This window comes from Olea europaea, chromosome 3, assembly GCF_002742605.1.
Source record: "Olea europaea var. sylvestris chromosome 3, O_europaea_v1, whole genome shotgun sequence".
Classification (NCBI taxonomy): domain Eukaryota; kingdom Viridiplantae; phylum Streptophyta; class Magnoliopsida; order Lamiales; family Oleaceae; genus Olea; species Olea europaea.
In genome coordinates, this window is record NC_036239.1 from 12,169,170 (window position 1) to 12,184,708 (window position 15,539).

Here is a 15,539-nt window from a genome sequence, read left to right on the forward strand (position 1 = left end):
TCAATGCGCGTTGCAAAAACTGAGTTTTGGCAAGATGCAATGAACGTTGCGGCATGCAATGAACGTAAAACCAACGTGAAATACAAGTTGCAAATGAATTGCACGTTGCTGCAACGTTCATTGCACATTGCCAAAACCAACGTGAAATACAAGTTGCAAATGAATTGCACGTTGCTGCAACGTTCATTGCACATTGCCAAAACCAACGTGAAATACAAGTTGCAAATGAATTGCACGTTGCTGCAACGTTCATTGCACATTGCCAAAACCAACGTGAAATACAAGTTGCAAATGAATTGCACGTTGCTGCAACGTTCATTGCACATTGCCAAAACCAACGTGAAATACAAGTTGCAAATGAATTGCACGTTGCTGCAACGTTCATTGCACATTGCCAAAACCAACGTGAAATACAAGTTGCAAATGAATTGCACGTTGCTGCAACGTTCATTGCACATTGCCAAAACCAACGTGAATACAAGTTGCAAATGAGACTTTTGACAACGTTCAATGAACGTTGCCGTAGGTCGTTTACAATTTTTTCCCCCCTATTTGTATAACAATTTACCAAATTAACCACAAAGCAGATTGATCAACAAAGCAGCCATAAACCACAGGTAGAATTATTGAACAATTTACAATAATATTGATCACTGCACATATCAATATGACTACCAACCATACAATAATAGCAGCCATAAACCAGATTGATCAACAAAGCAGCCACATCATTTTTCAGTCATATTAGTGCTTCTGGTTTGTATAAAACTGGTGATCAGTTTTTCATTAGGCAAGAAGTTCGTAATGATGGATCATCAATCTGTTACCACAGTTCGTAAAGATGGCTATGTTAAAGCTAAATCAGAAAAAAACATTTAGGCATCGAAGACAACAATTGTAGAACCAAAGGTGTACGTGAGAAAGAATAAGTAACATCTTATTGCCAATTTCTTCTCCATTTCCATTACAATAGTTCTCGATAGAAAAGTGCACTTTGAAACAGCTAATATATTCAACAATTCTCAGCGTCAGCCATGCTTCCACCATGCAAAACAAGTCAGCCAAACATACGACTGAGTTGCTGAACTTATCCTTCTTGTATGTGCAAATGGAACCAACCCTTGGACAACCCTTATGTTTTTTTCAAAGGTTGTCCTCTTCTTTTCTTCCTCTTGGTTCTCCATCTGTTGCAAAATCTTTCACCATGGATTCAAGAGAAATACTTGCAGTTTGCATCTGCACAGATGCGTTCCCCATTGTTGAACTACCTGGTTCATTAAGAGGACGACGATAGTCGAATCATTTATTAAATCATCGTCCGAATCAATCAATTGGCATTCAATAGGTATCTTTTTCTTCTCCTCTAACGTATATATGCAAAGAAACAGGTAGAATTTGAGCCCAATTTACAAAAAGTCAGAGTCCATTCTATATTATGAGTGCACAACAATTCAACCTTCTTCAGTACTAACATTAAATTTCGAGTGACTTCGGTAAAAGAAATTTATGTAAAACCAACACAAAAATGAAGAGAAGTCCATGTAAAAGCTAATATATGGTCAGATGAAATAACCAAGAGAACGTTTATGCTAAAAGTAGGAATTTATAATTAAAACTGAACATTCCCATTCAAAAATTCCAAGCCCTCAAAACTAAAACCTAAAAATGTGAAAAAAGCACTGAAATCCAAATCTGTCAATATATTACTTCTTGGCTGTTACTCCCATCACATGAAGAATATGTTCAATGATACATCATCTACATTCTTTCCTTTTAATTTTTCATTTGGTATGCTTCAGTTCTTTGTAGACAAGCTTATCAATTCTCTTTGGGATATAAATGCTAATAAAGGGGACAAGGTGCAATGCGCATCAAAGTTCAGGGGATCTCTTCTACTATTTTCCCAAAGTAAAATATAATAAATTTATCAGGATAAAATAAAAAGAAAGTAAGTTTAGGGTCGTAATCTTTGATTCGCTAATTCACACCTAAACTCAGCCAATCCCACCCTTGAATTTGCAAGATCAAACTCCATCCACATATTTTGCTGGTGATGATGTCCAATAATATAAGCCTCCACACCCAGCAAATCTGAGTTCCCAAATGTGAAACAATATATTGAATCACTTCCTCTGCTTGCGCCTCCAACTTTGTACAATAATATCTCCCCAGTAACACTCATTTCCACTCCTCTAAAAATCAAATTCACACTTGGCAATGGAGGTCAAACTCTTCTATTCTGCTCAATTCTGTAGCACAAATCCATAGACCCTTGAAACACAAAATTGGGATCTTCTAATTTCCTTAAAACACCTCTAGTTTGATTCATAATTGCTGAATTTGTTTATGTACGTTGAAATTGAGAATTAAAAAGAAACTAGAGGTGATTAATCAAAAAAATTTCTGAACAATAACATCATAGACCAAAACAAGAGCCTGGTATACCCCCCTCCCCGCCCACCCCCAACACACATAAATACGAATCACATTCACAGGGAAAATATACAAATTTCAAGAGCATATCAATAATGAGTACCTGAAGGAACAGAATTAGAGTGGTTGCATTTTGAAAAGACGATAAAGGACTGAATGCACGAATAGCAACACAGCTTCCCTGAATCTTGTCTGGACTCATTTCGACACTAACAAACGATCTTGATTTCTCTCTTATCCTTTGCCCTAGAGTATCATGCTATTCTTGTGTATGCATATAGTGTGTGTGTGTGTGTGTGAGAGAGAGAGAGAGAGAGAGAGAGAGGTGGGAACAGTTACGTCGTCGTTTCGTCTGTTCGCGGTTCTTCCCCCCTCATACTGTGAAGAAGACAGAAAAGGGTGAAAAAAATACTGTAGAGAAACCGACACCCAGACTCGATCAACACCACTAATCTTATAGTGGCCACGCAGATTGCAGAGCGAGATAGAGGGGGAAGAAATTGAGAGTGAGAGTGAGAACGGTGGCGGGGAGAATGAGAGAGGGGGGGTACTTTTTAAAATAGCTTGGTCAAACAATCAATTTTTCATTTTGACCATTTTTTTTGTATTCACCACATTGGCCTATTGTCATTAAAAAGACAATTCTACCCTTATTCATGTTTAATAATTACAAAAGTATATCAATTGTTTAAAAGACAATAATACCCTTAATAGTTTAAATAAATTCTGTTACTTCCATACGTAAATTTCAAAATCAGTTTTGGTTTATCAGTTTCTCCAATACAGTAAAAAAAAAATTTTTCCTTCCATCTGCTAAAATATTGAAATCTCCCAAAATTATCAAAGGTTCAAGAAAGAAACAATACTCACAGTTGGCACTGGAAATTGGTAAGTGTAAATACGTATTTTGAATTTTGTTTTAGTTAAATTTACTGTTTGAATCTAGTCTTTAAACGTTGCGAAAGGGGGTATTAGCAACAACCACTCAAAGAACGTTGCTAAATCTTAATTTTCTCAACCAACGGCAATATGCATTTGCTGAATGTTGCAATAAACCTCTTTTAACAACATACAATTGGTGAATGTTGCCATTTAAATGTTGTAAAAGGCCATTTTTCTTGTAGTGGTAGTAAAAACAAAATCCCAAACCCTTGGTTATATTCTCCCCAAGGTTATGTATTTCCAGACCCACAAACTTAAAATTTGCAACCATCATATGAGTGAATTGCACTTGACATGGCTAAAACCTAGACCAGGAAAAATGTTTTTTCATGAAGTAACAAGAAATCCAACATAGTAGATAATTTTTCCACAGGTTATAAATAGGTTATATCATGAGCATTATAGGAGAAAATGATCTAGTCATTTTACCAAGTCCAGCTTGAGACATTCATACAGTGGCAAAAAGATGAAGATAAGAATAGTGAAAAACTGTTGAACAAAAAGATAATCAGATCATTTATACATTGAAAATAAATGTTGGTAAAAATCTCCAAAGTCATGCTCAATTTTGCAGCTAGGGAACAATTTTAAGAAACCAATCTTATGTTCATCATATTTAAAAGTTAAAAGGACAAAAAAGGAGGTCTACAACTTTTCTCCTTAAATTCATGAAGCATTCTCCATTATAAAATGTGTTATGAGTTCCAAAACTTTACACGCAATCTATTCACATTTTGTAATAGTTGGGTCAATTCCAAATAGAGACATTTGCTATTTATAATCCCTGTTCAGAGCAAAGGAATGCCAACATCTCAGCTTATAGGTGAGAAAGTAACCTTAAATCCAGCTATGCAAAACATTTGAAGATGGAAGAGTACACCAAATCTTAAAGCCCAAATAAAGAAACTCAACAGACCTTATCAAACTCAATATGTGGAAAAGCCATTTTCTTCAATGAAGAAGCCTTCAAGTGGATGAAAGACTAATTACTATAAAATAATTTTTTCTATTGTCATAATATCAACATCTATGCACGACACTGTGGAACCAACTCAATCAAATATAAATAAAAAAGTTGCTTTATATCACTTTTGCATTAACAAACTAATAGTATTAAAACTAAATTCCATTACCTTTATTCACATATATTGATCCAGGTTGAAGACTATCATGTGCTTGTATGATGCTCTGCTCAATGCCATCAACAAGGGCATCAAAGGATTGGCGCACAAAACCAAAGGATGTTACAAGATATACAAAATATTGAAGATAACCCCCTGGGCCGGCATGGGTATGAGTGGCACTAATAGCAACATTGTTTTTTGTGTAAAGATTTCCATACATGTAATAGCAACATCAGCCCATTAATCAAATATCCACAATATTAAAACACTACTAAAACAGGACAAATTCATCATATTATTCCTGCAATTCTAACAATCGATTTCTAACAACAATTGACTCCGTGTATTTGATAGAATCCCTTTAATTAATTGATAACCTCTCTCCAGTTTAATCAACTCCACATTATTAACTCAACTCATTATTTGCACGTAAATTAAAATTATTCCTTAATTAAGGCATTCAATATCTAAAAACTCAATTAAATACAAACAAATAGCAAAAGTATATTGCTACCTTTCAATGTTCACCTTAACAAAGAAATTAGTAAACGATATAATTGAAGAAAAACCGAATTTTTGAATTACTTCTTGCATTGAAGAAAAATAAACCTTACCTTAAATCCTCCTTCAATCTTGAATTTGATTTAAACTCATGCTTTGTATTGTGTTTTCTTCCATAGAAGAGTACAACGTTGCTGTATATAGAATGCCAATCTTTAACCAAAATTTTTTCCTTTATATAACCCTCGGCTGCCTTGAAGATTGCCAAAGTACTTTCAGGCTCTCGAACGAAGACGACAAGAGAGTAGAAGAGAGACGAGGCAGGAGAGAAAGAGGCAATGAGAGGGAATTATTAGGGTTGTATTCATGTTTGGTTTTCAATCTTTTCTTTTCTTTTCTTTTCTTTTCTTTTTCAACTATGTGGATCGGGTTGGGTCAACCCATTAATCGACCCAACCCAACTCGCCTTGTTAGTCCAAAGCCCTAATCTACATTAATGTTGCAAAATGTTACAACTTTTCTCAACGTTTATCAAGATATTGCAAAAGAGAAACCTTTATGCAACGTTTGATCTTTTTGCAACGTCTATCAAATGTTGCAGAAGATACACTTTATGCATCGTTTAATAAACGTTGCAAAAAGTTTATCTTCCGCAACATTTAATAAATGTTACGAAAATGTTTCTCTTTTACAACGTTTAAGAACAGTTGCAAAAGATAAACTTTTTGCAACGTTGATCAAACGTTGTGAAATAGGCCTTTCATAATGTTTGGTAAATATTGCAAAAATAACAATTTTCACAACACCAAATAAATGTTGCAAAAGGCGATATTAGCAATATTCACTTAAAAAATTTACAAAATCTCAATTATTAATACGAATGGCAACATTCAATTATTAGAATATTTCAATCGACCCTTTTAGTAACATTTAATTAATGAATGTTGCCTTCTACATGTTACAAAAATACTTTTTTTTTTTTTTTGTACTGAAAAAAGTGTCTAACATATGGTGGACTTCTAATATAAGAGGCCTAACAAATAATGGAGTGTTTGAGATAGACAGAAAAGCAAAAACTGTCAAAATCTCGACTAGGGTTTGCACCACGTAACACCACTACTCGAGCGGTAGTCTCGTGGCCAGCAAGTGATGCATCCACCACTCAAACACTTAGCGAGCGATGGAGTTATTGCAATTTTTGCTCAAGCACTACTTGTACGATTTGCGAACGATTTTCACGCAATTTCTTCTTCTCATCCATCTTTTTTACTTCTTCAAGGCATGCTACCAATTTCTAATAGAGTTCTCAATAGAATTTCTAGTAGAATCTGGGTCACTCTTGAACTCTAGCAAATCTCCACTTTGATATGAATTCCAATGCAAGAAATAAAACTTCACTCTTCAACACAAAAACTCTCCATCTCTTCCACAAAAGCCCTTAAGGGCAAACTCAACAACAAATACCAATTAAGTTCAAGCAATGCTCAAACTTGACTATAGGGAATGACTTGGTTATCCTATTAGGAGGATTATCTTGGGTACGAACTATGCAGACACCCATATCAATTTCTTCATTGAGCTGGACTTTCACCCTTCTTATCTTTCCCTTATCCTTGACTTATATCATCATATCATCAATATATAAGGTAGATATTTAAATGATTCATCACCATACTTTTTAAAGTAAACACAGCTATCATAACTGCTTCTCTTGAAGTCATGAGTAATAATAAATGAGTCAAACATTTTTATATCACCGAACATCTTTAAACTGATAGCACAACCACCAATAGTAAAAACATACCATGTAAGAGATGTTCTCTTTTAAAGTTCTCCAACAAAATCAGAATCAATATAACTTATTTTTTATGTAGAAGGTTCTTAATTGGAATCAATACCTTTGGCCACACTCAAAGCATAAGCAATCAAATAAGCTTTATCGTACTTATGTGGAGGTCTAATATCTTTTCAAGGTCTACTTTTAGCAGTAGAATAACATTGTTTATCTGAGAGGAAATTATTTGCATTTATATATATGAAAAATTAACGTTGAATAACTTAAATTGATTCATGCAAAGTGTTTAGTGAAAATGAGAATGTTAAAAAGTGATATTAGCTGTCACTTTTATCGGAAAATGTTGCATTAATGTCATTCAGATTCCTTGAAACAATTAAATAGAAGCATGTAGGTGTGTGTTTTTGAAAATTTAAATATGAAAACAAACTCAAACATTGTTTTAATTAAAACATGATATGATGTAATGAATTGGATTGAGTTAATATATGAAAGTCAACTTTGGATCAATTCAAGTGATACATGCAAGGTGTTGTGAAAATAAGAGTGAGAAAGGTGACAATCTCTGTTGCCTCTTTTTTTTTTTTTTTTTTTTTTAATTGTCGAAATCTATCTCATTTAAATTCTTTAGGATCAATTAAATAGATGGATACATGTGTGTTTGTGAAAATTTAAATATGAACATGAATTGAAACTTTTTTTTGCATTAAAAAGTGACATGGTGTAACACTTTATTTATATTTTGCATATGAATTAATATGCTAAATTTTGAATGTGACATTATGTGTCACTTTTTTTACTTTTTTAAAAATGGTTGCAATGTATCTTATTTGAATTTTTTAAAATCAATTAAAAAGATGCATACATGTGAGAATTTAAATATGAATATGAATTTAAACATTTCTTTACATTAAAGGTGACTTGATGTAACACTTTGTTTATATTTTTTTCATGTGTTAGTTTGTCAAAAATTAAAAGTGATATACTCTGTCACTTTTTTTAAAAAAATTCTAGCACTATTATATTTTTAAATATGTATAAGATTAATGTCATCATTTATTGTGACGGCAAATGAAAACAAGATAACAAATATAAAAGTGATAAAATAATTGAAATTGTTGTCCAATCAATAGAATGCACAAATAACAACTTTGTTAAAACGTAAATGTACTTTTTTGTTTAAAAAGTAACATATCTTGTCACCATTTTAAGAAGCTAAAAAAGTGAGAAAAAACCGAAAAAGTAATAAAATCTGAAAAAGTGATTTGTATTACACATGAATCCCTATTTTATACACTACAGATAGTAGTGTGTTAAACAACTTTTTTTTTTAGTATATTTTGATACATATATGTAGTGTTTTATATTGACACAGCATATAAATTGTTTTGGCATTTGTATGTGTCAACAATGTGTCAAGTGGGATAAAAGGTGCAAGTGTCGGAGGCAAGATAATGTTGATAATTTGGAGATATATGATATAAAATTTTACTTCTTATTTTGCCTTCAAAAATACCTCAACATGTTCTATTTATGGATATCAAGATGACATAGGAACTAACAAAGTTTAAATCAGATCCATCAGACAAGAAACTCAATTCCGCACTGCTGCTGAGTCGTCGGGCTTATCCACCAAGGGATTCTGATATTGACAGCAAGCTTTGTCTCATCTTCATGAGCAGCCACCAAAAGAAGACTTTGCCCCAAAGCAGTCATTGATAAATTCTTCCCCCAAATCACCAATATACTCATCAATGGGAAGTTCAAGGTCTAAAGCTCGGGCCCTGTGATGCTTAGGGTTGGGCCCATCATACTCTTTGAACATATATAAGTTTTCCACGCTTGTTGAACGGTCAAACTACTTGGGAGGAATGAATAACATAATGGAATACAATCAAAATGGAAGTTCTGCCTTCTCAATGAAGAAGGGGTTTGTCTCTTACATTTAATGAATTCAAGACGACTCCTCAAACTACTCACTAAGCTATAAAATTCTATGAGACACTTGACTAGAGTCGATATATAAGTTACTATCCCCGTCTCATAAAGATAGATTTGTTTCTATTTTTACTCATAAATAAGAAAATATAATTACCATAGTTGGAAATATAAGTGTGTGTTTGGTTTGTCATTTTCAGTCTTCAGTTTTCGAAAATACTCAAAACGTGTTTGGTATGTTATTTTCAAAAATGTGATTTTGAAAACAAGGAAAATTTTATAACATAAAACTCAAAACGATGTTTTGAGCGTTTTTTTTGTAAACACTCAAAAAACTCAAAACGAGGAAAATGAGCTTAAAATTTCCCAAATTAAAATAATTAATAAAATCACTCAAAACTTACGTAAATACAAATAACCCCCCCCCCCCCTCTCCTCTTCCTCCCATACTCCTCCAAAATGTCTTAAAACTATTTATAGAAGAGAAATACCTCTTCGAAGTCTTCACTTTCCTTTTTTACTTGAATCGTTTTACAACCAAAATTGAGTTATATGTGTTGATGGAGCCATCTGTATTGATCTTTGGTTCGAGTATCCATTTTTTAACAACTGAAGATTTCTGTGAAGGTAAAAACAATAAGCTTCCATGAACTATTTTTTATTGCATTGATTTCTTCATTCATGGTTTGAATCTTCTTTTCTTCTTTTGATGCTTCTTTATATGTAATTGGATCTTCACTTACAAAGAATGTAAAGTATACCAAATCTGCTTCATTCACTTCTTCAAATTCCTCATAAGTTTTTCTAAAACTTCTTGTCTTTCTTCTAGTCATCGATGGTCTATTTTGAGGAGATTCAGTTTTTTGACCAACATCAGGCTGTGATAATTGAGATTTATTCCCTTCAAAATGGAGAATATGCCAATTTGATGAACTTTAAAAAAATTAACAAATTATAAAAAGCTTTCTCATTAAAACGGACACCTCCAGTAACCCCCCTTCCTTTTTGGTCTTACCCCCCCCCCCCAAACCCCCCCCCCCCCCCCCGTTTTTTCCCCCCTTCCTTTTTGGTCTTTGGATCGAAAACCTTGTAACCCTTATTCTTTTCAAAGTAGTCAATAAAGATGCATTTTTCAGATTTATCACTAAGTTTAGTGAAGAATTTGAAAAATGTGAAAAAGCATGACAACCAAATGTTCTCAAGTAATGTACATTCCTTCCATACCAAGCCTCATCTGTTCTGGAATTGATCGAGCTCTTTGTAGGTGATCTATCAATTAAATAAACAGTCCATGAAATTGCCTCAACCAAAATTCGGACGACATATATTCTTTCTTCAGAATACATCTAGCCATTTCCATAATCGTTCTAACTTTTAGTTTGGGATTACCATTTTGTTGTGGTGAATATTGAGCTGTTATAACATTACTTTGGGCACCCTTTAAACTGTAGTCTTTCTTAAAAACTGAAAATTTAGGTGCCAAATCGGTCGTACTACAACTTGAAAATCTTTCTATTAAAAGTTTCCTTACTGGTGTAAATTAAAAATCAAGATTGAGAGGAAACAAGTTATTTGAGCCAAACCAATGTTTGCAACCAGATGGTGCAAAAGTTATCAAAAATGTGAATATCAAAACATTTCTTGATGAAATAGCCAATACTAAAAAAATTAGTTTGCAACCCAAATAGTACATAATGTACCCCCAAATATCTTCTTAACTTGCCCAGGTTTTGTTTTGAAAGCATTGACTCCAACATCTGGAATTTTACAAGACTTAACACCTCCAATTATCACTATCCACGGTTAACTTCTACAAGTTTTAAAAATAAATTCTTATTTGCAGTCATATGCCTCTTGGCTCCATTGTCCAAATACCAAATAATACCAACATTTTCGTCAGAAGCAATTTAATAAATTTTCTTGAGAAATTTCATATTTATCTCATGTGCAAAGCGACTCTCTCTCTCTCTATTTGGATATTTAATCCAGCAATCACTCATTGGATTGCCAAGTTTACGACGATGAAAACATTTAATATTGGCTTTGTTATCTTTTTTGATGATAAGAATCACATTGTAGCGGAATAGATCTTTGATTGATGGATTCCGGGTTCAATTTCAACTTATCATTCAATGTCAACCAATTAACCAATACTCCAAGCCATAACTTACATTCACTTATGGTTGCTTTATCCCTTTCGCATCCACAAAGGGACAAGGTTATGGTGGTGATTTGTAAGGCCCAAAAGCAAAAAGAAGACAATAGAAGGCAAAGGCACGAAGAAGATGGCAAGAAGCAACCTTGATTTTCTTCTCGACAAAAGGGCAAAACACACACACAGAGCTTCTTGCATAATGAGACCATATATATAAATTTAGGTTATATCATCAATTGGGCCAAGACACAAAAAAGCCATCCTATAAGTGAATCTGGGTCAAGGCAACATTAACAAAATTAAGTTGTTACTAGCTGCCCATGTTTTAATTGATTAATTGATAATTATTTCATTGATTGGTTGAGGCCTATCAAATGTAATTCGAAACTATTTAACATCATTACCCAGGATTTATTGGGTATCAAAATCCAAAAAATCTCCACTTTGATATCCAATAAACTTCCAAGCGATCAAAGCATACATTAATACTTACATAATCAAGATAACAAATAAAACTGGAATCACAAACCTTATCTCGTGTTTCGGCTACGAAAAACACATCATATGTGCTCCAAGTACTTACCACAGTTAAGGTCACAAACAAATACCCAAGAAGAAGCATGTAATCACAATGATTAAATAAGAACAAATAAACATACGATGACAGTATAATATTGGATAACACACAGATTTTTTCAAACATGTTTACATAGAGCAATAGACTAATACGAAGTTAATCAATCAAACAACCAACACATATGCAACAAATGCATAAATGACCCTATGAAAAGATCTCATCACACTTATTCTATCTCGTTCCCTATTGCTCACACCTCAAGAATACATATTTCCTCTTAACTCATGTCTAACTGGTAAATCATAATAGATCCTAAATTATCGGGATAATCCTTTATCACCACATCACTTCTCTCAAACTACATGGATAATGGATCTCCAACTAACAGAATGATAGAAATGCATCTCTCACACTCCACCTGATTAGATCCTCTTCACAGATAAAAGATTCCAACATTTAATCACCTCTTCACTCATGATTCAAATGTCACACTCTGCATCCCTAGTACAAACCACCAATATACCCCTAGACATCTTTACTTCACCTCACTAAAAGACATACAACACAATACTAATGCATCTCAACTCACCATTCATGGAAACAATTACACGAAGTAATAATATCACTCTAATTCATGCAGTCACACACAAAAAACAAATTGAAAGTGTAATATATCAACACAACAAACTAAGCAATCACCCACATACAGAAAGGATTACACATAGGTGCATGTGTAGTAACTAGATTTACTCTCAATAAACCTCACTAGAGTCATTATTCGACCATATAGCCACATTCTTCTCACCTCTCATTTTATCCTTCTATTTATCCTTCTTTTTGGGACAATCCCTAATAAAATGTCCAAACTTATCATAGTTGTAACACTACCGACCACTGACTTGTCACTACCCTCATCACTTAAGTTACTACTTGAATCATTATTGTCTTATGCTCTACCCAAATTCATTTGCTTAAACTTCATTCTACTCCTAATCATATGTAACTCATCACTCCTTTTATCTTCTTTTTTAGCGTTAATCTCCATCTTCTTACTCTTAAGAGAATCTATGACATTCTCGGATATTAAGGTGTCTCTATCATACTTAATTGCAATCTCAACTTCTCTATATGAATCAGGTATTGAATTAAGCAAAATAACGACCTTATAAGTTTTAGACACCTTATCACGATTATCAATCTTGAACAAGATTGTTGAAAACATCTAAATTGTCATCAAGATCATTTGAATGATTCATTTTAAAATTGAAAAACCTTTCAAACAAGTACAACTTATTAAGAATAAACTTACATTGTCCTCCAACTTTTGCCAAAGTTCTTTTGTAGAATCAAGTTTTTCTACCATTCTCAAAATAGTGTCAGATAGGTGAAAAATACTTGAAGTGTAAGCAAATTTATCACATTCTTCTTTTTGTGCTTCTATCAAATTTGTAGGAAATTTGCAATATATAACTTTTGAAACTTTTTGTTGAACCAAAATCTCCTTTATATTTTGTTGCTAAATTTAAAAATCCCCTTTCCCGTTGAAAATTTCAACTTCTAAATGCGAACACATTTTTGAAACAACAAAACAACTAAGTATACAAATAAGTCATACGAAGTAATCCTATGACCATAGTATACACCGTTTTAAATTCTCAGGGTTTCGTAAGATTAGCGATCTTAGATCAAGGGAATATTCAAATGGGTCAAGTCTAGGTGTTCTAACAAAATAATCAAATGCAAAATGAAGGCATGTCAATAAAAAATTCAAATTCTCACGTAATGAAGGCAATTAAACATATAAGCAATTATTAACTTGCAGTTAAATCTAACACTTCAAAATGGAGCAAGTAATTCCTAAATTTCTTGCACAAGTAATGGTTACCCCTTCATGGTAACCCAATCCTAATATCACCATACGATGACGCACTAATGCTGAAACTTAAATTGAGATAAGTCAATATACCAGAGTGGACCAATCTGAGTTCGTAAATTACGAGAGATGCAAATGTATCACTTTAGGACCACTACTATTCATCCTAAAGTCTCCAGCAAGGCAGGGAAAAATCGAGCAAAAAAGTAAATCACACTTAGGGGCAAAATCGTCCAGTTGTCATTGTATACCCTGAAATAGAAAACTAACACCACAAAATCATTAGAAATCATGTTAGAAATATTCTATCCGAAGAAACCATTGCCTGAAACTGCCCATCCCACCATCACGTACCTTCACTGGTCCCAGGCCTCGGCCACCATATGCCGTCGCCATCGATCATATGCCACCCACATAGGTGTGCCTTGGTCTGGTGAACACGCTGGTGCCTTGGTCTGCTGAACACGCTGGTTGTCTCCGTTTGTCCAACGGATAAGTGGTTTTTCGTAAAAGTGTAAAAATAGTTCCAAATAGAACTTTTAAAAAATGAACAGTTTCTGTTTCGATTTTTCTCGATTTTGGACCCTTTTTCAGTCGATTTTTGGCCGAAAATCCACCACCAATGTGGCTCTGATACCAAATGTAGAGGAATTGATCTGCGATTCATGGATTTCAGGCTCAGTTTCAACTTACCAACCAATCAACCAATACTCCAACCCACAACTTACATTCACTTATGGTTGCTTTCTTCCTTTCTCACTCACAAATGGACAAGATTATGGTGGAGATTTGCAAGCCACAAAGGCAAAGAGTAGAATATAAAAGGCAAAAGGTACGAAGAAGATGACAAGAAGTAGCTTCTGTTTTCTTCTCAACAAAAGGGCAAAACACACACACGGCTTCTTGCATAATGAGACCATATTTAGGTTATATAATCAATTGGGCCAAGACACAAGAGAGCTATTCTATAAGTGAATTTGGGCCAAGGCAATATTAACAAAATTAAGTTGCTACTGGAGGCCCACGTTACTTTCGGGTCGAGTATATAAATTGATTGATTGATAATTATTTCACTCATATCAGTCGAGACTTATGAAATATAATTTGAAATTGTTTAACATCATAGATCGAGATTTATTGGGTATCAAAATCCAATACACATCCTCTTCCTATTAGAGAATAGTGGAAGGATTGTTTCCCTTTTTTTTTTTTTAACTCTTTATTTTCTTTGCCTCGTCCATGTTGATCATAAGAATGTCTTCCACCTCATCTTCCTTGTTCATGACCTCTTCCACATCGACGACGAGTACCACAACCTCCTGTAAATTTGATTGGGTCTTTACAACTTGATCATGGGGAGAAATAATTTGAGGACTTCTTTGAATAATTCTAATTTCATGAGCCTCCAATCATTCTTACCAACTCTCCAAAGCCATTAATGAGACCTTGTGATTCTTCAATCGCCACCACAACTTGATCAAATTTACATAGTGGGCTTCGCATAATTTTTTCGACAATATATTGGGCCTTCATAATTTCTCCATTTGATGTCACCTAATTCACTACAAAATTAATTCTCATAAGATTTTCTGACCGTTTTTCATAGTCTTTTATATCCATCTTCTCAAATATCACCCTCAAGGATTGCAAATGAACTTTTTTCACTTGATCTTGGCAGGAATGAGTTGCCCTCAGAATTTTCCAAGCCTCTTGGGAACTTTTTGCCTTGAATATCCTCTCATAAACTGGGATTTAATTGCATGATATATTTGGAAAAGTATTTTTCTATCTTTTTATTTCTTGCTCTTCAGACGTATCTTTGTGCATTAAAAAATTGATTTTTATTTTCACGTGGTTGTACTTCTTCTTTAGTAAAACTCCATAAGTCTTAGAGATTCAAGACATAACTTCACTGGAGTACTCAAATAATCAAAATTTTCTCCATTGACTAGATTTAATGGATACAAGACGACTTCTCAAACTACTAGTTGAACAGTAAAATTCTATGAGACACTTGACTAGATCTAATACATAACTTATTCTAGAAAATGTGATGATCGAATTTGATTTATTTCAACAAGGGTTTCTTTTTTATTTGTTTATAGTATTTTTTACAGAGCCAAATAATTTCTCAGCCTTCGTTTGAACATAAATTTATGAATGGTTTATAAATTCAAATAAAGTATATATATATATATATA

General features: G+C 33.5%; 1 protein-coding gene across 1 annotated transcript; it reads right to left on the reverse strand.

Annotated features, from left to right (window-relative positions):
• Positions 1–850: 850 nt before the first annotated feature.
• Positions 851–5,366, reverse strand: LOC111386353 (neutral ceramidase 3-like). The gene is made up of 2 exons (XM_023010813.1): positions 4,509–5,366; positions 851–1,268 (listed from the first exon to the last, which is right to left on the reverse strand). The coding sequence occupies exons 1-2, from the start codon at positions 4,717–4,719 to the stop codon at positions 1,144–1,146; spliced, it is 336 nt and encodes a 111-aa protein (XP_022866581.1). The 5' UTR covers positions 4,720–5,366; the 3' UTR covers positions 851–1,143.
• Between the last annotated feature and the right edge of the window lie 10,173 nt (positions 5,367–15,539).